Source organism: Megachile rotundata, chromosome 4, assembly GCF_050947335.1.
Source record: "Megachile rotundata isolate GNS110a chromosome 4, iyMegRotu1, whole genome shotgun sequence".
Lineage (NCBI taxonomy): Eukaryota > Metazoa > Arthropoda > Insecta > Hymenoptera > Megachilidae > Megachile > Megachile rotundata.
The window spans coordinates 5,759,608-5,783,189 of record NC_134986.1 but is presented as its reverse complement, the minus strand read 5'-3'; the positions used below and the strand labels follow the sequence as shown (position 1 = coordinate 5,783,189).

At 33.4% G+C, this 23,582-nt stretch overlaps 1 protein-coding gene across 5 annotated transcripts in view; it reads left to right on the top strand.

Moving 5' to 3' along the window:
• The window catches only part of LOC100875595 (uncharacterized), a 412,310-nt gene that overhangs the window by 80,120 nt on the left and 308,608 nt on the right, over positions 1-23,582 (top strand). For 4 of the 5 annotated variants that reach the window (XM_076531348.1, XM_012281881.2, XM_012281880.2 and 1 more), the window contains exon 2: positions 22,440-22,493. The exons of the other annotated variant lie outside the window; for it this stretch is intronic. In XM_076531348.1, coding sequence (XP_076387463.1) covers positions 22,440-22,493 — 54 coding nt within the window. The remainder of the gene's footprint in view (positions 1-22,439; positions 22,494-23,582) is intronic. 5 annotated transcript variants of the gene reach the window in all.

Sequence of the window (23,582 nt, the reverse complement as noted above, 5' to 3'; positions counted from 1 at the left end):
AAATAAAAGGTCTCTTCTTTTTCGATCGTCATATTTTCCCTAGGGATATCAGATTTGTTCTTGACTGTACTCTCCACGTTTTTAGGGTAACCAGGGACAGACGAATTCAGTTCTTGCGGCCTAGCAGACACGCCCAAATGGATCCGTCCAAACATCCACTTTCTTTCGCTGTTTCAGCTTTTCGAACTTAGGCTGACTGGCTTTTTACGCGGCACTTTTTAAGTTGCCGTCTTTGGGTACGGGAAGAAGTAATTAGCTGAATCCATTAAGCTGGATTCCGGCTTCCGTAAGACTTCGCCGCTTAGGTATAAAGTAGTATGGACTATAGACGGTCGGCTGTCTGATTCTTTGTAGTTGTCAGCCGCGAAGATCGATGCTTGAAATTCAGTTTCCGATGAAGGAGAGAATGATTGTTCTTCGTACTGCACTTAGGTACAACAGGCGAATTTTACGGATTTTATGATTTTGCTATTTTGGAATTTAACAATTTTGGATATTGGAATAGTGGCATATTGTAAGTTTTGAATTTATGTAGTTCTGAGTTTTTGAATGTTGCAATATTGAAATTTTTTAATTTTTGATGTACTATAGTTCTGGAATTTATAAATTTTTGTATTTTGAAATTTTTTAATTTTTTAATTCTTACGAAATTCTACTACAGTTTTGGAATTTCTGAGTTTTAGTATTTTAGTATTTTGAAATTTTAGAATCTTAGTACTTTTGTATATTATAGTTTTAGAGTCTCAAAATTTTTGTATTTTAGAATTTTCGAATTTTAATATTTTAGAATATTGGAATTTTAAAATATTTTATCTTGAAATTTCTGAGTTTTGGAATATTATGATTTTGGAACACTGAAATTCTTTGTATCAGTTTCAAAATAATACACAGTGTTATTTTAGTGTGCTATAATTATGGAATCTCTTAATTTTTGGTATTTTTCAATTTTTCAATTTGATATTTTTGTATTTTGAAATTTTCGAATTTCATAATTCTTGAATTCTACTCCTAATTACGTCACCACCCACTATATCCAAAATTGACCCTATCCATTGTTTCTCAATGACTATGCATTTATATGTATTTCTCAAAAGCTACATGTATACTATAATAAAATATATCTTGTACGTCAAAATAACTGGCCCTGCAGTTACTATGTCGGTTAAAAAATAACACCAATACAGATATCCTTTATTTCCAGATAGCTGCATATTTGTGTTTCCTCCCATTGTTCCAAAATCGCAAAAAATATACACGAACATGTATATTTTTTATAAACTGTATAACATAGCGAATATTAGTTGGGTCTCTGTTGGTTTATCTAACATGATTTTCATCGGGCAAATTTCACGTTGTTGAAACAGGAACTCGGAACGTATGAATACTGCTTGCGCCAGTCTCGTGAAATCACGTTCGTTTCTAATTTGCTGTTTTATCGCTTCTCCCCTTGACGTTATCATTTTGGCTGCTTTTTAATTTGCACGGAACTGTGTGCTTCCACTAGGCAAGCTGAAATTGTTCAGGGTTCTTTGTCAACGTAATCTCTTAGTAATTATCGCTTGACTGTCTGGGAACATTCGTGACCATGTATGGAGCGAAATTATGGAATAAACAGCGAGATTTAACGTTCAACGTTTTCTATCAGAACCCTGTTCTGCACATTTTTTTCCGTCATGTGTTTTAAGGGGAGTTTTTATGGGCATTCAAAGTGGAAGCGATACTGTTTACTTAACTAGCAAAACGTGAGATGAGTTCTTGTGTTCTTTCGTTTTGATATTGATGAATTGTCAATTTTTGCATTTTTAAATTTTGGAATTTTCAAATTTTTGAATTTTTGCAGTTTTAAATTTTCAAATTTTTACGTTTGTACAGTTTCAAATTTTTCATTTAACGAATTTTTTTAGTTTTTTAAGACTTTCAAATTTTCGAGTTTTTACATTTTCAAATTTTCTATTTTTACATTTTTAAATTTCCCACTTTTTACACTCTTAAATTTTCCAATTATCAAATTTAAACACTTCGGAATTTTCAAGTTCTTGCATTTTCAAATCTTCAATTTTTACACTTACAAATTTTCAATTTGTTATATTTCCAAATTTTTAAACTTTTATATTTTTAAATTTTTATATGCTGCAATTTTCAAATTTTTTTTTCTACTTTTCAAATTTTTACATTTTCAAATTTATAAACTCTCAGAATACTTAATTTACAAATCCGTATATAGTCGAATATTTCAATTTTCAATATTTGCAAACGCTCAAATAGGCAAATTTCTAAATCCTTTTAAATTTTCTAAAAATTCTAAATTTGTCAATTTTTATATTATATAATTATAATTTGAACTGGTCTTCTAGTTTTACAGAAAACGTGTAAAATGCTGAAAATTTATAGTAGTCTTAATTCGATGGCTAGGGGCTGTAGATTGTACTGTATATGTAGATCATACTGTATACTGTATATGTATTGTATATATAGATAATACTACAAACTGTATGTGTATTGTATATGTTGATTATACTGTATGCTGTACATGTACTGTATGTGTACATTATACCATATGTTGTATGTGTATTGTATATGTTGATTATACTGTATGTTGTATATGTATTGTTTATGTAGATTTTACTACATACTGTATATGTATGTACTGTATGTGTAGATTATACTATATGCTGTATATGTATTGTATACGTAGATTATACTGTATGCTGTATTTATATTGCATATGTAGATTATACTACGTGCTGTATATGTGTATACATGTAGATTATACTGTATGATGTATATGTATTGTATATGTAAATTATACTATATGCTGTACATGTATATGTTGATTATACAGTATGTTATATATATATCATACAGAAACATATAAGGGTATATAGAAAAACATGATTATACTGTATGCTGCATATTACATGAATTACACTGTATATTATATATCATACAGAAACACATAAGGGTATGCAGAAAAACATGATTATACTGTATGCTGCATATTATATGAATTACACTGTGCGTTATATATCGTTCAAAAAAATACAATGGTATGCAGAAAAACGTGATTATAACGTATGCTGTATATGATATAGATTACACCGTATGTTATATATCATACTAAAAAAATAAATGTATGTAGAAAAACATGGTTGCAAAAGTCGATGCAAGCAAGGGGTTGGAAATCTCCGTTTCGAACGAATAAAATGTCGGAACAGAATAATTTTGTCGAGTCGCGTGGCACGCAGCTGACGATGAAGCATCGAGCGCGGTTTTGGAAAATGGAGGCAACGCAACTATTCCACAAATAATTATTGGCTGGTCCGAGCTGGGCCCACGTTTAATCGTCCGTACGACTGCATATTAATAATAGAGAGACATTCAATGTACATGGCCATACAGGCGTCGACTGCAGTTGCCCGCAACGGATGCATGTGTATTTTTGCAACGACTCGATCGATACGCTCGACAATTTTACGAGCACTACTCGATCCATGACATTCCGACTCTCGATTACGACCACCCGTACATTTTTACCGGTCTGACAAGCTTCGCGCAAAAATATGCCCGTTCCCTTCTCATTAGCCGGCTACATGCGCGAAAAATAACGAATTCGAGCTCTCTGAAGAGCTATGTCAACGTGATCATCGATGTGGACATGGACCAGTTCAATCGAATTCTTCAATTTTCGTTTTTATGATAAAAGTTTTGCGCACGGTCGCTACGGGATTTCGAAGTGATACTCTTGTAGGCAGTGTGCAACGTTAGACATTTAAAAATTTGGGATTTTCAGAATTTGGGGATTTGAGAGTTTGATTATTTGGATATTTGGGGATTTGGAATGTTTAGTTTGTTGGAAACTTTGGAGGTTTTGTACTTGGGATTTGGGGATTTAGGAATTTGGAGATTTAGGGATTTGGTAATTTGGGGATTTGGGGATTTGGGGATTTGGGGATTTGGGGATTTGAGGATTTAGGGATTTGGAAATTTAAGCATTTAGGGATTTTGAGGATTTGGAAATTCAGGGATTTAGGGATTTTGAGGATTTGGGCATTTGGAAATTCAGGGATTTAGGGACTTTGAGGATTTAGAAATTTTTGAAGTTGATAATTTAGATATTTGGATATTTGAAAAGTTTCAATATTTGCAAAGCTTGGAAATTTGATAATTAGGGAATTCAGTATTTGAAAACTTGTGGATTTGGAAATTTTGGAAGTTTTGGGTTTGCAAATTTGGAAATGTGGAAGCTGAAGGATTTAGGGACATGAGGAGTTAGATATTTGATGATTTGGAGACTTGACAATTTGGTAATTTAGACATTGAAGAATTTGAGAAATTTAATTATTTGGAAATTTGGTAATTGAAGAATTTGGACATTTGAGAATTTGAGGCTTTGGGAATTTGGAAATGTTGGAGTTAGAGAACTTGAGGATTTGTAGATTTAGGAATTTGGAAACCAATTTGGGGATATGTGGACCTAGGTATATGAGGACTTGGAGATTTGGAAATTTTTGAATTTATTAATTTAGACATTGAGGAATTTCGACATTAGGTACTTAAAGAATTAAGGAATTTAGAGATTTAGGTATTTGGAAATTTTAGAATTAAGTAATTTAAATATGTAGAGATTTGGAGATCTGAAAATTGTTGTATTTAGAAATTTGGAAATTTGGAAGTCTCAATTTGAATATATGTATGTAAGTTTAGAAATTGAAGAATTTTTGAAATTTTAGTATTTTGAAGTTTAAAGATTTTCAAGTTTTAATTTGAGACATTTACAAGCTTGGAAATGCGAGAATTTCCGAAATTTTATTATATTGAAACTTTTGAATTTGAAATTTGTGTTTGAGGCTTTGGATATTTGCAAACATGAAAGTCTAAAAATTTAAGAAATTTAGACATTTTTAAATTCTACTTTGGGAAATTGTACAAACACGAATGTTCATATAATATTTGCAAACATGAAAATTTACAAAATTCAAAAATTTTCTTGTTTTAAAATTGATGAATTGAACAAGGTAAATTTCTCGATTATTTAAAAAGTTAGGAATTTAATAAAAATTTAGCAATTAAACTTAACTTAAATTTCTACATTCTAAAATATCCGAATTTCAGTAACTAAATTAATCCACGGAAATCCCAAATTCACTTTGAAACGAACGAAATTACGTTGAAACCAAAAAAAAAAAAAACATTGGAGTCCCATAAGTACCTCTTTCACTAAAGTACGTTCTCCGTTTCACCTTAGTATGCAAAGGGTTAGCGCGCAGCAACAAGAAAAAGAAGCGGAGGACGCAGTACAGCAATGCAAAGAAATAAGGTTGAAGTGAAAATTATGTTCAGAGAATTTCACTTGAATTTCATCTAACCGATGCCTAAAGAAGAAGAAGAAGGAAGAAAAGAAGCAGCGATCCACCCCCTCCAGAATCGCTTCTCTTTTTGTTTTCACGCTAGACGTCCCGAGGGGGATGCGTTAAAGCCCGGCTGTAATCCGGCCGATGCAATCAAGTAGATGAGACGGGACTGTAACCTCTTGCATCCCCTCTTTTTCACCTTTTGCTTCTCGTTCTTACCCTGTCTGCACCCTCCTGTCACCTTCTACTCCCTCTCTTTCCTTCGGGAGCCGTCAGATCTCTCTTTCATCGCACACACTCGATGTTCCCCTCTTTCAACACCCCTTTCGCCCCCTCCTCCTCAACCAGACTCGCCCCCATTTGCCTCTCTGCGCGGACGGTAACGAAGCTTAAGCCACCCTCACAAATCATTCGTTTTACTGCTCGGGGTATTGGCACTTAGGTGCTGGGATGACGGCTGAAATTTTATTCCTTATTTGATTATCATTTTTCAATCGTGTATTCGCTGCGGTGAATTGATGGTCGTGTGGAGAGGAAAATTTGTCTGCAGTCAAATTTACGTTCGAACCTGTTTTATTGAGTTACCCACCGAATTATGTGGATGGTTATTTGTTAACGTTCGTAGTTATTACATCGTGTTAATTAACTGCGTTCGTATAATCCGAACGTTTATTTCGATTGATCTCATCGAATTGTTAATTTCTTATCCATTGATACTTGTGTTGCTGTATGTCGTAAAATTTGTAATAATATTCTAGTAATTTATATGACATGATACATCATATTTCATCACACATTCCTTGAGGGGTTAACAAACCCCCCCAAGTTCCCTGGTTAATGATCCACTTTGAAAGAAGCGCGAGTTCGAAGAAATGCAATTTATCGGTTATTATTTATCGGAACTGTGCCCGACATTAATAAATCACGGCATCATCCCTTAATGGATAAAAAACGACTCGATCGGCAGCACCCCTTCATGCATCGTGAAAAAGGGCGAGGGGTGTCTGGAGTGCAGAGACGATAAGACGAACCCTGTCGCGTCGTCGAACTCGCGAGAGAGATTCTTCTTCTTCTCTGTTAGTTGGCAGACAGTGGGGCGGGGGTTAGCAGGGGGGTGCAGAAACGAGTCTGGTGAATTGCCTGGTCGTTCTTTGAGTGCTCATTGGCGCATAACCAATGAGCGAGCGTTTAAAGAAATTTTTTGCGTCTTCTACTTGGTTCGAGGGGGCGAGAAGAGGGTGGATGATACCGCCATCGAAGACGAACTTTGTAGTCGTGTTGCAGGGAGGAAAAGTGGATGAAAGAAGAAAGAGTTTCGGCTAAATCGAGCGATATCATAGTTTATGAAACCATCCGTATCACCGAGCTAACGGGCACTGATTCGAGACACTCTTAATTAGAGGCAGGTGTTTGTTAATTGCTTCGTTTAGGGCGGGAAACTTGTTTCTTTGTTGTCCTTTGTGGCGTTCCAAGGGGTACTTTTTGTCACAAAGAAAACTCGGCGAAACTTTTTTATCCTCTTTAGCTGCTTCAAAAAATAGAATTCGTCGATTGAATTGAAACTGAAACAATTGATATTTAATTAAATATAGAGCTTTATATCTTAATTTTAATTAACTAATCGTGGATGTAATGGCGGTTTTCAAGAAAATCAATTTTACTGTTAAGAATATCTCAATTTTTTGGGAACTTAATTGCTTATATTTCCTGGGGTAATACTTTTCTGATACAATTTTAGCTATTACACTTTTCTCATTTTGATTTAATTAATTTTGTCTAATTACCATTGCGAGTACTTATAATTTTTTTTAAATATCGGACAGTTTGTTCAACAGGCAATATCATAAAAATAACAATCTGGATCGTATTTGGATTTTTTTCTATGTAAAATGTGATAACCAAGGAATCTTTGAAGTTGTCTAAAAATTCCCTAGTTGATTTTTAGGATTAAAAATCCCCAGTAATTAAAGGATTAAAGGTACAGAAATTTGGAGATCTTGGAATTTAGGAATTTTAGGAGTTAGAGAATTTAGGATTTTCAAAATCTATGGACATTATCTGGGGATTTACGAGTCTAGAAATTTGGAGATTTGAGGGTGGGAAACTTTGATTAATTAGGTACAGGTTTAGGAATTTGAGGACTTGAAGATTTTTTAACATTTGAGAAATTGAAGAGTTCGGAATTTGGGATTTTGAGAATCTAGAAAATCTTCAAAATTCGAAAATTAAAAATTTGGGAATTTGGAGATTTGAAGGATTAAGAATTTAGGAACTTGGGAATTTAGGAATTTCGGAATTTAGGAATTTAGGAATTTAGGAATTTAGGAATTTAGGAATTTAGGAATTTAGGAATTTAGGAATTTAGGAATTTAGGAATCTAGGAATTTGGAAATTTGGAAATTTGAAAATTTGGGAATTTATAAATTTTGAAATTTAGAAATCTGGAAATATGAAATCTTTAGAAATTTGAAAATTAGGAAATTCAGAATTTTGAAAATGGGGAAATTTAAAAATTGGGAAAAACAAGAAATTTGAAAATTCAGGAACTGGAAAGTGTAGTTATTTGAAATATTTAGAAATCTGAGAATTTGAAATTGTGAAAATTAAAAAATTTGCCAATTTGAAATTTGGAAAATTAAAAATTTGCCAATTTGAAATTTGGAAAATTCGAATATTTGCAAAGTTGCAAATCTGAAACTTATCAAGCCCACACGAATGTTATAATCCAAAAGAAATCGTTTCACAAAACTGTACTACAACATATATGCGTATTTCTGTCCGTTCAAATATTATCGAAATCTGTTTATTATTTTGCTTCCTATTTTTTACCGAGTACAACCGGACGGTTGATGATAACAATAGAACAGGATCATAATAAAAGTATTTGTTGCTCGATAAACGCTAAAAACACGAGACCCGAATTACGGTCGAAAAATAGCAGAAAAATGGCGCGAAAGCGTCGAACGTTTCACATGTTCCGCATTTTTGCGCAAACCACAGGAAGAAGCCTGTGAATTTGAACAAAAGTTTATATACGGGAAACGAGAAATGCTTCCATTGTTTCCTTCTATACTCTATAGTGTCACGAGCGAGAATAGGTTACCGTTATGGAAAATCAGCAGCGTTCCATTTAGAATAATCGCGTACGTGTTTCGAGGTAATCGAATTAGATCGTTATCGAACTACATTGCGGTTGTTTCTGCATGAACACGAACGGGTTATTGTAAACTAATATTACTATACATTAATATGTGCGGCCCTGGGTTAATGGGTGCCAAGGATCACTGTCTGTGTGAAACATGTATTACACGAGTAGATCTGAAAGTGTCATGTACAGTAAATACTATTTAAAACCAATTACTTAACTCTTTGAGGCACAGGATTTCAGATCAAAAATAGACCCATGTTGCACAGGAATTTTATCGGGTTTTAAATGAAACAAAATTGGTATATTTTTATTAATAAAGGTATAACATTATGTAAAGATATAACAAAATAGTAACAATTAATTAAATATTTAAGAATATACAAAATATGAAAGAGAATATATTTTTATTAATAAAGGTATAACATTATGTAAAAATATAACAAAATAGTAACAATTAATTAAATATTTAAGAATATACAACATAAACAATAAAGAAAAATTGTTTTTGTATTATTTCACAAGTTGCATGGTGGGACAAATGAAATTCCACTATACTTTCATCATTTGCAAACAAAAACCACTGATTTATATTATAAAAATCGTTACTCGCTTATGAAGAACTAATTTTTATAGAAATTAACTTACCTCTGCGATTTTTAACATGAAACTAAGAAAAAAATGTGAGTGCAATAAACCTTCCGTTTATAACAATTGCTCAGCCGGTAATTGCATGTTGAATGTTGCCAACATGATGAATACATTTGTAACATTATTTGAAGACATTACCAACTGCTTTACGTAAATAAGGCGAAATATAAACCTATGCACATGCAGGTACTGCAAGATTTCGAGGTGGGACTAAAAATGTCCCCCGTGAAATACATCAAAATGGGGGACACTTTTAATCCCACCGTGCCCCAAAGAGTTAAAACAGTAAAGAATTTAAATTAGTACGCTATGATTCACAGTGGCGTAATCTTCTACCTCGTCGTAGAACAATTTTATATAAATAAACAAATAAAAATTAATTTGTCATACCATTTAAACGAAAGAGCACTCTTAGCGGAATTACCGATCGAGCAAAAGTCGAGATAACGATCAATTATTTCGATCGAAGGTAATTGAGTTCTCAGACGCGTTTGAGGGCGACACGACAACGGATAATTTAACAGTTGTTAGATAGAGCGAAGGAGCAATTGCAGTTCCGTTTACGAGGATCGATTTGCCGACATTATCATCGAAATCCAAAGGAGAACCAGTTGAACTGTTGCTCGCGTGTACGACATTGTTCGGCGCATGTCGTCCCACTTGGCACGCGCACAATGTTTTAATCTTTGCTCTTGATCGTAAACAGAGGACAGATTTGCACGGACCTATGCACACAATCAAAGGATACACCTTGATAACGATTCTACGGTTAGGCAAAATGAACGTGTCTAACAGAATGAAAGAAAGACACGAATGTGTCGACCTAGATGTCCGTACGTTCTCAAAATGCTCTATCGTTTCATTTAAATATTTCATGTACGCGAGTATAACTTTGTTCGATATAGACATTTTTAACCTACTGGTGTACATTTACTTTGCAAGTCTTTACCCGTTATATTTACTTCAATATTAAAAATGAAGTTAAGAAAAACACGAAGGACTTTCTTCTTTTGATGTAATAATTTATTAACTATTTATACGACGCTATTCGTTTTCCAAATTTGAATTATTCGCCATGTGGCATTGTCAGTGACCGACAACCGATCGTGCGCCGTAAGCCGAACATTGCCGAATCGTTCTGATTTGCTCGACACATCCTTTCGCAAACATACGAACTCATACATGCTGTTTTAACATAAAACATTGATTAATTGTTTGTAAGAACGGCTTAAATTTCATGTAAAAATTAAAGAACTCTTTAGAAAACAATTCTACTCTTTTACAATGATTAATACAGTACTCTTCATTGAACAAAACCTCAACCGTTCGAGCCGGTCATAATCTTTAATGCTTGCGAATTATAAATGTCACAAAGATCGTAGTTAAATACTGCATACTTACTTTTAAATTTAAAATGAAGTAGAAAACAATACTGAAGCATTAACTAAAATATACCGTTCATCTCAAAAAAATAGAAAAGTCATTTTAATGATGTAGTTTTGTAGTTTAAACAAAAGTAAAATTTTGTAGTATGGAATGTACATGCATTTGCTTGTTAATGTTAATACGATGTCTTTGAAAATGATCTTACGGAACTTACTAGTGGAACAAAGTGGTTAACACACGTTGTAGAATCTGATACATCGTTCATGGTATGTCATTCTGTAAGCGAGACCAAATATGGAAGGATATGCCAGGGATCGGTCGTTGCAAGTTCAGGAACAGCTGCGTCTGCTTGGAAGCTAACAGCTGGATGAAAGCTTGTCTCCTAAAAGCATCGACTTCCCGAAAAGTAGTTCAAAGCGATTGATAATGACAGAAATTGTTGTACCATTTATGAGCCATTAAGAGACATTCTAACTGATAAAATAGAAAAACAACGAAACGTTCGTCCAAAATGTGAGTAGCGAATAACTTTTGTATAAAATCATTTTTTTAAATACGCTTTTAGGTAAAAAATGTAATATGAGAATAGCCTGCCATTCCTGACCCATTTAGAGTCTATAGTATCATTTTAATTGAAACTAAAAAGAGAAAAAGTAGCAAACTGTCTATCCAAGTTTGACCATGATTGATAGAAGCTAATAACTTTTTAATAGAACAACTTTTTAAATGGACGCTTTTGTTTGGAAATGCATCGTACTATTTGCACGAACTATCGTACTGTTTCTAAACAATTAAAAAGTTATACTGTTTTTTAATTGAAGTTGCAGGAAGGAAATATTGTTAATCTGTCTATTTCAATTCTAATACGATTGGTAGAAGCAAATAACTCGTTTGCAAAAATATTTGCTGAAAACAAGTTTCTGTTGCAAAATTCGATACGAAATAAAAAATATAGCTGAAGAACATCGTTCTATTTCTGAACAATTGAAAAGTACTGTCATTTTAATTGAAATTGTGGAAAAGAAAAATTGTTGAACTGTCTATCCAGTTCTAATATGATTGAATAGAAGCAAATAGCACATTGGGAAAATGTTTGTTGAAAACAAGTTTCTGTTTCAAAAATCGATATTAAATAAAAAATACAATAAAAGAATGTCGTACTGTTTCCAGGCAATTAAAAAGTACTGTCGTTTTAATTGACTTTGTGGGAAAGAAAAATTATTGAACTTTCTATCACAGTTCTAATACGAGTGATAGAAGCAAATAACTAAAGCAGAGCAAATAACTTGTTTATAAAAATATTTGTTAAAGGCGAGCTTCTGTTGCAAAAATCGATATGAAATAAAAATGCAATTAACAATGTCGTACTATTTCCAGGCAATTAAGAATTACCAATTATTACCAATTACCAATTATTACCAAGCAATTACCAATTATTTTGAAAAGTTGTAGAAATAAAAAATTGTCGAAGTGTTTACTCAAATTTTAATTTAACTATCAGTAGAAAATTGTTTGATGAGCAAGTATTAAACAGACTTTTATTTAAAAGTATACTGAGGTTGAGAAAATGGAATATAGGAATCCGATCGGAAAGTTAACTTTAATAACTTTGTAGGAATAATTTGAAGGTAAACATCGGGGATCTGGTTAAAAATCGATTGCAGTATTTAAATACCCACACCAAGTTAATAAATGAGAATAAATAAGTAAAAATACGTAAATACAAAATAAAAGCACATAAATTGGTAAAAAGCGCAGAACCGCAAAAAATCTTACATAGAAACGAGTATAAAAGCGTGTAACGAACTGAAGCCACAATAAAAGGTGCATAACAATATTGTGATGACAATAAATTCAGCAGACTATGAGAGACGAGTTGAAAGAAGGAATAGTTTTTCTTTTTGTGTCGAATTGAATCGTGTTTATTCGAATAACGTCGAAATGACAGATTGAGTTAAAATTTGTGGAATTCAATGGCGTTGAGTCAATTTACATTGAATTAGTTCAAATTGAAACTCGTGATGTTTAAATATATTGAGTCGAATTACACGAAATTGAATAGTGATGAAATTGCTTCAAATCTGTTCAAATTGAACCCAATAGAATGTATGTAGAATTGAATTGTTTTGAGTCGAACTTGAATTGATCGAATCATATCAAGTTGATTATTATTAAATTGAAACATGTCGAGTCAAACTAATTAAAATTGGATCATGCTGAATTAACTTGGATTCAAATTGACTCTGTTCAAACTGAATCAAAAAGAGTATGAAGGATCTAAATTCAAGTATGTAGATTTGGATTGTGTTGAGTCGAACTGCGTTTGATTAAAGCAAGTTAAATTGAAAATCGTAGACTTGAAATATATCGAATCGAATTGCACGAAATTAAATAACGAGGAATCAAATTACTTTAAATCGAACCTGTGCAAATTAAATCCAATAGAATTAAAGTGTGTAGAATTGAATTGTCTTGAGTCAAACTTCAATCGACTGAATCAAGTCAAGTTGAATATAGTAAAATTGAAACAAGTCGAATCGAATTCATTGAAATTGAATCATGCTGAATTAACCTAAATTCAAATTGACTCTGCTTAAATTTAAATCAAGTAGAGTATGAAACGTAATACAAGTACTTTGAATTGGATTGTGTTGAGTCAAATTGCATTCGATTGAGTCATGTTAAATTAAAACTTGTGGAATTGAAATATGTCGAATCAAATAGTATGAATAGTGCTGTATCAAATTGCTTCCAATCTGTTTGAACCGCTTCCAATACAATTAAAATATGTAGAGCTGAACTGCAATGAATCAGACACGGTCCGATTGAACCACATAAAAAATGGTCAAATTATAAAAAAATTGTAAAAAATATCAAATCAAATTACTTAAAATCGCACCGAATTAAATGACTAAAAATTAAATCCATTCGAATTAAATCCTCCAAAATTAAAATATGTCGAATAAAATTTAATAAAATTCCATTTGATCTAACATTCGCTAAAATCGAAATTAAAATCAGGTCCACAATCATTTGTCAGTATTCGAAAAGTAGAACAGATTGCATAGAATTGAAGTGGAACCCCGAGACAGCGATTCAATCGTTCCAAGAACGTCGAACAAAAATGACCCTCGTTTCAGATCGATTAAACTTGTCACGGTTGGCCGCGATAGTTCGATAGAACGGCGTGTTTTCGTGGTCCCTCTATTCGTAGCCTCTAGATTCCATTATGCGGCCAACAACGCGTATAATCATTTCTCAGCAAGGTTTCCGTTCGCGATAAAAATGCGAAGGTTCGATCGTCGCAGGTTCAGCAACAGCTGTGGCCCTGCGCCTCGTTTCCAAACAGCTGGTGCGAAAGCTCACGTGTAGGCACGTGCACGTTCTGTCCGGCTCCTTATGCACGTTTATGGCAGATGGTGACCTGATCGTTGTGAAACGACGCTTCATGTCTTCGCTCTCCAACAAGTAAAACCGATGTGAAACACGTTACGCTCGTAATATACGTAACTATGCACCGGCTACCCCGGTAGCCGGCTGCATATTTCTGACTCCGTTTTTTTAAATTACCATATGTCTTAATGTCTGCTCGCATTCTTCGATCATTCTTTTCCCTAACCGGTGAAAGAATCTGTCGCTTGGAAATCAGACACCTTGTGATTGTTAAGGTCTCTTTTTGCTTTGAGTTATTCTGATCATGTGGACACGTGGTATGTTCACACCTTTCAATTGCGTTTTACGTGTTTGATACATTCGGTTTGAACTGTGTTTTCAAACATGTCTGATACCTTTGATTTTCATTGCGCTTTAAAATGTATTTGACTTATTTCTGCTGAGTTTTATGACTCCTTAATTACCTTCGGCTTTGACTGTGTTTTAGGATACATTTTGTACATTCGGGTTTAACTGTGTTTTAAAACATGTTTAATAAATTTGGTATCTTTGATTTTCACTGTACTTTAAAACATATTTGACATATCTGGCTTCTGCTGTATTTTATGGCTCATTTAATACCTTTGCTTTTAACTGTGTTTTAGAACACATTTTGTACGTTTGGATTTTACTGTGTTTCAAAATATTTTTGGTGCATTTGGTTCGAACTGTGTTTTGAGACACATTTGGTACATGTGACATATTTAGTTTGAACACTGTTTTAAGACACGTTTGGCACATCTGACATATTTAGTTTGAACACTGGTGTAAGACACATGTGGCATCTTTTATTTGAACTGTATTTTATAATACATTTAATACATGTAGTTTCATCTGTCTTTTATAACATACTTGACACATTTGCTTGGAACTGTCTTTTCTAACAAATTTGACACATTTGGTTTGAGCTGTTTTTTCAAACACATGTGACATCTTCAGTTAACTGTATTAAAAGGCATTTCTCAGGTTGCGTACCAACTGTGTTTTAAGGCAACTTTTATATCTATGGTTTGAGCCGTGTTTTAAAACACGTTTGACACATTTGGTTTTAACTGCGTTTTAAAACAGATTTTACGGAGTAGGTGATTTTTGAAAAATCGTGAAATTGCCGTGACATAAAAATACACGATATTAGGAAATGGGGAAGTGATAAAGACATAATGGTGCTGTGTCAGGGTTGTAGAAAAATGCAATTCGTTGGGTTGACAATGTATTTTTTACGCCGTAGTTTTATAGGGCTTTTGTTGCGTCTGGTATTAAAGGATCGAACGTGTTAACGCTGCGTTTATAAAAGTAGTATATGCAGCTGTGTCAATAACAATACAACGTTTTACAATTACCAAATATCTGTGTTTTTAAATTTTGAGATTTAAGAATTTAAATATTGAAGTTTGAGATATTCGTACTTTACAAATACTCAAGCGCCTAAGGGCGCGTTTATGTCAGTAAGTGGCACCAGTAACCTTGCTGGTAGGCAATTTTGCGACCTTTGCTCTGCCTATAATTAGGTCTGTCGTTGGAAAAAGAAGACAAGAAAGAAGAGAAATCATATTCGTTCAAAAATTCCCAAATTACTGCGCGCCTAAAATTCTAGACCAATTCGATAAATTTACAAATTAAGGTTCCCAAATTCCTCAATCCTTAAATATGTATAATTCCAGATCCCAACATTCCTCAATCCCTGTATTTCCTAGTCTCTACATTCTTAAATCCTTATATCTTCAAATCCCTACGCCCCCAAATCCTTACATTTACAAATCTCTACGTCTCGAAATTCTCACATTTCGAAATTCTTACATCCCCAAATTCCTATGTCTACAAATTCCTATGTCCCCAAATCCCTACGTCCCCAAATCTCTACATTCCCAAATTCCTACATCCTCAAATCCCTATATTTCCAAATCCCTACGTCTCCAAATCCCTACATTCCCCAATCTCTACATTTCCAAATCTCTACATCTTCAAATCCTTACGTCCCCAAATTCCAACATCCTCAAATTCCTACATCCCCAAATCCCTCTGTCCCCAAATCCCCAATTCCCAAATCCCCAATTCCCAAATCCCCAATTCCCAAATCCCCAATTCCCAAATCCCCAATTCCCAAATCCCCAATTCCCAAATCCCCAATTCCCAAATCCCCAATTCCCAAATCCCCAATTCCCAAATCCCCAATTCCCAAATCCCCAATTCCCAAATCCCCAATTCCCAAATCCCCAATTCCCAAATCCCCAATTCCCAAATCCCCAATTCCCAAATCCCCAATTCCCAAATCCCCAATTCCCAAATCCCCAATTCCCAAATCCCCAATTCCCAAATCCCCAATTCCCAAATCCCCAATTCCCAAATCCCCAATTCCCAAATCCCCAATTCCCAAATCCTCAATTCCCAAATCCCCAATTCCCAAATCCCCAATTCCCAAATCCCCAATTCCCAAATCCCCAATTCCCAAATCCCCAATTCCCAAATCCCCAATTCCCAAATCCCCAATTCCCAAATCCCCAATTCCCAAATCCCCAATTCCCAAATCCCCAAATCCCCAATTCCCAAATCCCCAATTCCCAAATCGCCAATTCCGAAATCCCCAAATCCCCAATTCCCCAATTCCCAAATCCCCAAATCCCCAATTCCCAAATCCCCAAATCCCCAATTCCCAAATCCCCAATTCCCAAATCCCCAATTCCCAAATCCCCAATTCCCAAATCCCCAATTCCCAAATCCCCAATTCCCAAATCCCTAATTCCCAAATCCCCAATTCCCAAATCCCCAATTCCCAAATCCCCAATTCCCAAATCCCCAATTCCCAAATCCCTAATTCCCAAATCCCCAATTCCCAATTCCCTAAACCCCAATTCTCAAATCCCCAATTCCCCAATTCCCAAATCCCCAATTCCCAAATCCCTAGTTCCCAAATCCCCAATTCCCAAATCCCCAAATCCCCAATTCCCACATCCCCAATTCCCAAATCCCCAATTCCCCAATTCCTACATTCCCAAACTTCTAAATTCATAAATTCTCTAAAATCCCGCAAAGTAAATTGGTTTGTTTCCTTCCTTGCCTTCCTTTTTCTAACGATATTGCTGATTTTGACAGAGGCTGCCGATATCGGTTACTATCATAATATAGACGCTCTCCAAAGACGAAATACTTTTGAAAGGTAGTGTATCTGTTGGCGAGAAGAGAAGAGTACGATGGTGTGTTGTATTAAAGTTGAAGAGACACCGCACTCGAAAGAGAATGAAGGGGTCGGGGAACCGTCTATTGCCGCTCGCGTGGTGCTCCAATTAGTCGATAAGATCTTTCGTCGGGCCAGCTAAATCCTCCAGTTCAACCTGGAAGGCAGAATCCTGAAGGTTGCTTCTACGACGAGAATTCTTGTCTGCTTTCTTATATGCTATTGTACCTACTCGTGCTCGAATCAACTTCTGATCGATAGAAAAATTCCGCTCGGATCCTTTTGTACGATCGTAAATACCAATTTTGTCCGATTACCTGAATCATGACTGCTACCAATCGCAGCAAATTACCATTTTTGTTGAAATATTTTGGATACATTATTAAGTGGAGCAAGGGGTAATTAACTGTAAGGAGTTTCACGGTCCATTTATAAATATTGATGAAGAGCTGGTTGAAGTTATCTCAAGCGGAGGCTGTTGAAAATAAATATTAATGGAGTATCGCCTGAATGTGAGTTTATTTGAAGATTTTACTCGATCGTATTAATATAGGAATTTCGGAAATTTTGCTATTTAATCATTTAATTAGTGGTGGAATTAATCTTGTTTGCAAAGCGTCTTGATTAAGTATTTTGTATTGCAGAACTTGTTTTGACTGTTGTCTTTTAAATTTGAGAAGTTTGTCAAATATTTTTGATGTTTGAATTCGAAGATCTAGTTCGCTAATTTCTCACAATTTTTAATTTCAAAGTTCTGAAATTTTTCAAATTATTAAATTTGAAAGTCTGCGGTTGCTTAAATGTCCTAATATTTAATTTATATATGTTCGGTTATTACATAGTGTATAATCTTTCAATATGTCCGCAATAAATAATTCAATAATTCAAGAATAAGTCATTTTCAAAATTAAATCATATTTCAATAATTTAGTAATAAATATGCTTTCAATAATTCAACAGAAGGAAATCCAAATTTCCAATAATTTAATGTCGAATGCGATAAATGGTTCTCTATATTTAGTAATAAATCTTCCAACAATGTGGTAGTAAATGACATTTCAGTAATTTAACAAAAACTGATCATACAAATTTAGCAATAAGTCATCAGTCAAAAAATTGGTAATAAATAATTTTTGAGTAATTTAACAGTAAATTCTTCAGTAATTTCACGATAGTCATACAATAATTCAATAAATAATCTTTCAATAATTTCACAGTAAATATCATTAAATAATTTAAAAATAAATTGTTAAATTAAAAATAAAATTAAACATAATCAAAATATAAACTTTCAAATAAGTTTCTTATAAATCATAAATTTGTAGAAGAATAAATTTCTTATAAAAATATGAGAATGTGAAATATAAATGCGTGTAAAAGTACAGAAATATAAAATTTACAAGAATATTCTTTTAAAATATTCTGTTCTATATTATTCTTATAAAATAAAATTTTTCGCATGTGCTGATGAATTATTCAAGAATTTAGAAAATATTCCTTTAATAATTCAACAATATTTTCTCAAGAACTTTGCAATTATTTTGTATAATGTACCGCTGAATAATTTTGTAAATCGTGGAGTAAATAATGTTTGTATAACCCGCGCAATTCTCCCCCGAATCGAAGCGAAGGGGCGAGATTTTTCAAGCTGCGAAGAATACAGGTCCGTTTTAAATGCGTCTTTAGAAACGCGTCCATCGATACGAGAAACATGGGCCTGTTTGCCGTGTACAGAGAGCAGAGTACAATTTTCTACTCGAGTTATAAAAGCTGATGGATCCGTGGGGGAATTTAAAATGCAACGGTCCTTTTCAATGAAAATAGGTTGCGCTCCAACGGACGCGTGGAATACTCTGCAGCAACATCGTTGCCGAGGAAATGGGTTAAGATCAATATAAATATTTAAACGTGCCTGTGTGAAAGCGGGACCAGCGATTATCTTCTTTTCAAAAGCAACCACGTTTACACGCGAAGTCTATGTAATATACACTCGTTGTTTCGTCGTGCCTCGTTTAGAATTGTATCGATATTGAACCTCTCGACGGTGCTTGTTTCGATTGAAAACGAAACATCGATTGATTTCGACGCTTTGAAGGAAAGTGAATCCACTTTGTCGCGCTGTAATCTTGATTCGTTTTCAGCCCATCGTAATGGCTTCGGAGTTTAGCTGGAATCTAGTGGTATCTTGCGTGGTAATCAAACGTGGTACGTTTGACGAGGAAATATCGAATGATTCAACGACTATTGTAAATTGTACTTGACAATATTGTTATTCGTATTTTATTAGTTATTTATAAATTTCAAATCGAGTAGGAAAATGGATAGAGGATCGTGAAGAGGCATACACGATTAAAATCGATACACATTTTTATGAAAAGTGGTTCGAAATGACAAACTTGGAGCAAATTGATATTTGCTGTCTGCAATTTATGGAATAAAAGGTTTGGAGTTCAGTTGAATTGAGTTGAATTGAATTGAAGTGAGTTACGTCGTATTGAATTGACGAGGTCGAATTGAATTGAATCGCTTTGAGTCGAATCACTTAATTAATAAGTTAAATTGCATCGAATCGAATTGAGTCAAATTGAATCATATCTAATTCCGACGAGTTAAAATAAATTGCTTCAAATTAACTCGAGTCAAATTGAATCATTTCGAGTGGAATTGCTTCAACAAGTTGTTTGAGAATTTATGGCTAATTTGATTGAGTCAAATTGAACAGTTTACAATGAAATTAAGTCACGTCGAGTTTAAAGGAATTGCAATTATTTAGTTGAACTGCATTGCATTTAATTGAGTTAAATGAATGATAACTAATTCCGATGAGTTAAACTGAATTGTGACAAATTGAATCGTTTCGAGTCGAATTGCGTAGATAAATTATTTGGCAATTTGTGATAAATTGAGTTCAGTTAAATTGAATAGTTTCGAATTGAATTGAGTTAAATAAAATTATAACGAATTCTGATGACTCGAAATTAATTACGTTTATTTATATTGTATCTTATTGACTCGAGTCAAATTGAATCATTTAGAGTAGAATTATTTAAACAAATTGTTTGAGAATTCATGACAAATTTGATTGAGTCAAATCGAACTGTTTCCGATCGAATTAAAACTCGTTGTGTTTGAATGAATCGTGATGAGTTTGTTGAATTGCATTGAATTGAATTGAATTGAATAATGACCCATTTTGATGAGTTAAAGTAGTTAGAAGAGTCGAATTGAATGTTGCGTTGAATAAAATTGTACCTAATTTACATTAAGTCAAATTACGCGGAACGGAGTCATATAGAATTGAAACGCGTTGAGTTGAACTGCACTGAATTGAAACACATTAAGTCAAATTACACGAAATTGATTCAAGTAAAATTGTATCATATTCAACTGACACTTACTGAATTAAATCGTGTCGAGTTGAATTGTGTTAAATTAAATCATATTGACTCAAATTGCCCTAAATTGAATCGTGTCGAATTGAATTCTGTAGAGTGCAATTGCATTGAATTGAGCCTTGTCAATCTAAATCACATGGAATTGAAACTCAACTCGAATTGCACTTCATTTAATATTGTTGAATCGCAGAGTGAAATTTCATCCAATTGAATTCGAGTAAAACCGAATCGAATTGAACCGAGTAAAACCGAATTGAATTGAATCGAGTAAAACCGAATCGAATTGAATCAAGTAAAACAGAATCGAATTGAACCGAGTAAGACCGAATTGAATTGAACCAAGTAGAACCGAATTGAATTGAATCGAGTAAAACCGAATCGATTTGAAACTCGACCATTCGAATCACGTCAAGTATGAATCGCATCGAAACTATTCAAATCGACTAAAACTATCGAATTGCATCGTTCAGTACCGAATCGCGTCAAACCGAAGCTCATCGAATTGGATCACGTCGAATCGAAACTGATCATGTCAGATTGCATCGAATTGATTCGCATCGAATAGAATCGCGTCGAATTGGATCGCGTCTAATCCCTAAGAAGGAACTAATCCCTTGTCCCTATTTCGCCAATTTGGGAAATCAACAGATGGGAGTCTTCCATAATCCAAAGTCTAAGACGTATAAACCCGTGCGTCGCCGACTCTCCGTCGAATCTTATCCTCCCTCACAAGAAAGCATTACAAGAACTTTTGAACAGTGGTGTACCTATTTACTGGTCCCTCCTTTTAAAATTACCGGTCTGTCCACCGAGGAAAAGATATTTGGTCGGGTGAAATCGGTGGCGCTTGCATGCGGGAACTTGTCGTTCCTTTATCGTAACCACCAAGAGCTCCGGTCTCTTTTTTTTCTTTCTCCCATCCGCCTGTCCCATAGAGGATACCGACGGCTTCCTACGAGATCCTATCGATTAATTAGAGGGTCGAGCAAAGTGTCGGTTAGCTTTAGTGGAAAGGAAACGATACCGTGTACAGTTTAATGGCTGTGCTCTCTGTTTTCCTCCTTCGTTCGTTACCGAGTGTTCAGGATGACTTCAGTGATTGCACTATGCTCTTTGATAAAATCCTATCTGGATATCAATTTATAAACAATTTCAAACAATCTCGAAGCTTGTGTTTATATTTCGGTACTCGATGGTAAATCATTAATTAGACCACGAATGTTTGTTCATTTGTGACCAATACGTTAAGGATTCAGGATATTTCATTGAGTTAGAATTAGTTTTCTTTTGTAGATTTTTGTAACAGTTGAAAAATAAAGAGGATAAAAGTAACTGTATAATAAATTTAAATTAAATAAGTCATCGTTAATGTCTTTGACGAGTCCACCTTGCAATGCACTTACAGTGTAAATGTGATAAATCTAACTCGAATTTTTAATACACTTCAATTTGATGCTTACGTTCAATTATAATGTACATAATTAAGGTCTGTTGAATACAAAATATACATATTTTAATTTTGTTCATTTTATTAATTATTGTAGCTGTGAGTAGATACTAGGACGTATCCTACATATGATTCATATGAATTCAATACTCAAAGCTTAATGTTTTTGTTAGTATAAATTAATAGTATATTATATTTTTTCTTTATAACAGTATATTCTAATTTTATCAAATATTTTTCATAAACATGTCTGTTCACCTATGAATATTAAAATTTTTGCTGATGTAAATTTGAAGAAATTATAAATTTCTAATTGAAGCACTAAGTCAGATAATTAACTCATGTTTTACTATGTCTTCACTCATATGCTTGCTTCTATTGTGCTTGAAATGTTTAACATATATTGTAAGTTGGCAATTTTTTGGTTGGACTAAAATTCTTTTTATTTGTATTGTTACAGGTTACTATGGTAATTGTCTTCGAACGCATATATGGGTTCATCGTCCTCAAAGGGGTAAGACTATCACTTCCCATTCCTTCTTATAATGTCACGTACCCTATCGATGATTTAATGTCCCGTAACGTTCATGGGAAATGTTAATTGAATGTCTTCAGTCCATTATTTTAATCACTTGTAACGTATTAAAGGAGCAATATGGTGAAGCTTATTTTGTCTAAATACAAAAATGCACTACAAAAATGTGTGATAAACAAAATTAATATACATTGATAATTTGTCATTATTTGTCAGAAATTTATAAAAATCTCATTTTATAATTTATCAATTTAGATTTAATATTTCTGATTTATAAAAATCATATTGGTTGACAATTCTACTATTTATAATTGCAATTAATAATTTTAAAAAATCAGGTAGTGTTACAATAGATCAATTTGCAGATAGAATGCATAATTAAAATCACAGATCTACAATGTGCTATATTAATTAATAATTTATAATTAATGATCTGTTACTAATAACTTATAATTTATTCACTTTATTTATTTATTGATGAATCATAATTATTACAAATTTATAGTGTGTTGAGATCATGTTGACTCATAATTTGCAAATATATAACTGAAACTCATAAATGTGATAAATCATACTAGTTTACAATTCATAAATAAAGATTTATAAATATTTTACATGGTTTAGGTTCGGTTAGGTTAGGTAACAAATTGCAAATTTCTAATTAAAGTCTTTATTTTGTACAATTTAGCTTAATATATATATTTGTAAACAATAGAGTGTATTTGTACACCAAGTACATACATCAGATCCACTAGGTTACATATTATTAATAGATAGTTTAATAAAAATACTGCTTGTACTAACAAAATTTAATATTTCTCGTTTCACTGCTCGTTACTTAACGTGTACTAAAAAATTTGAATATCCCTTACAATATTCTAAGAAAATATAATATTCTTTGCAAATATCAAATAAAAATGATTGAAAATTAAATTCCCTATTAGATAATAAACTACTGACACCGTACACTCTTTCTTAAAAAGAATTCCGGCACTTTTATTTATATTTTAAATGCAGAAATTAGTATCGAAGCATAGAGCCCCTTCTTTAGCAACCCTCCGATAATAA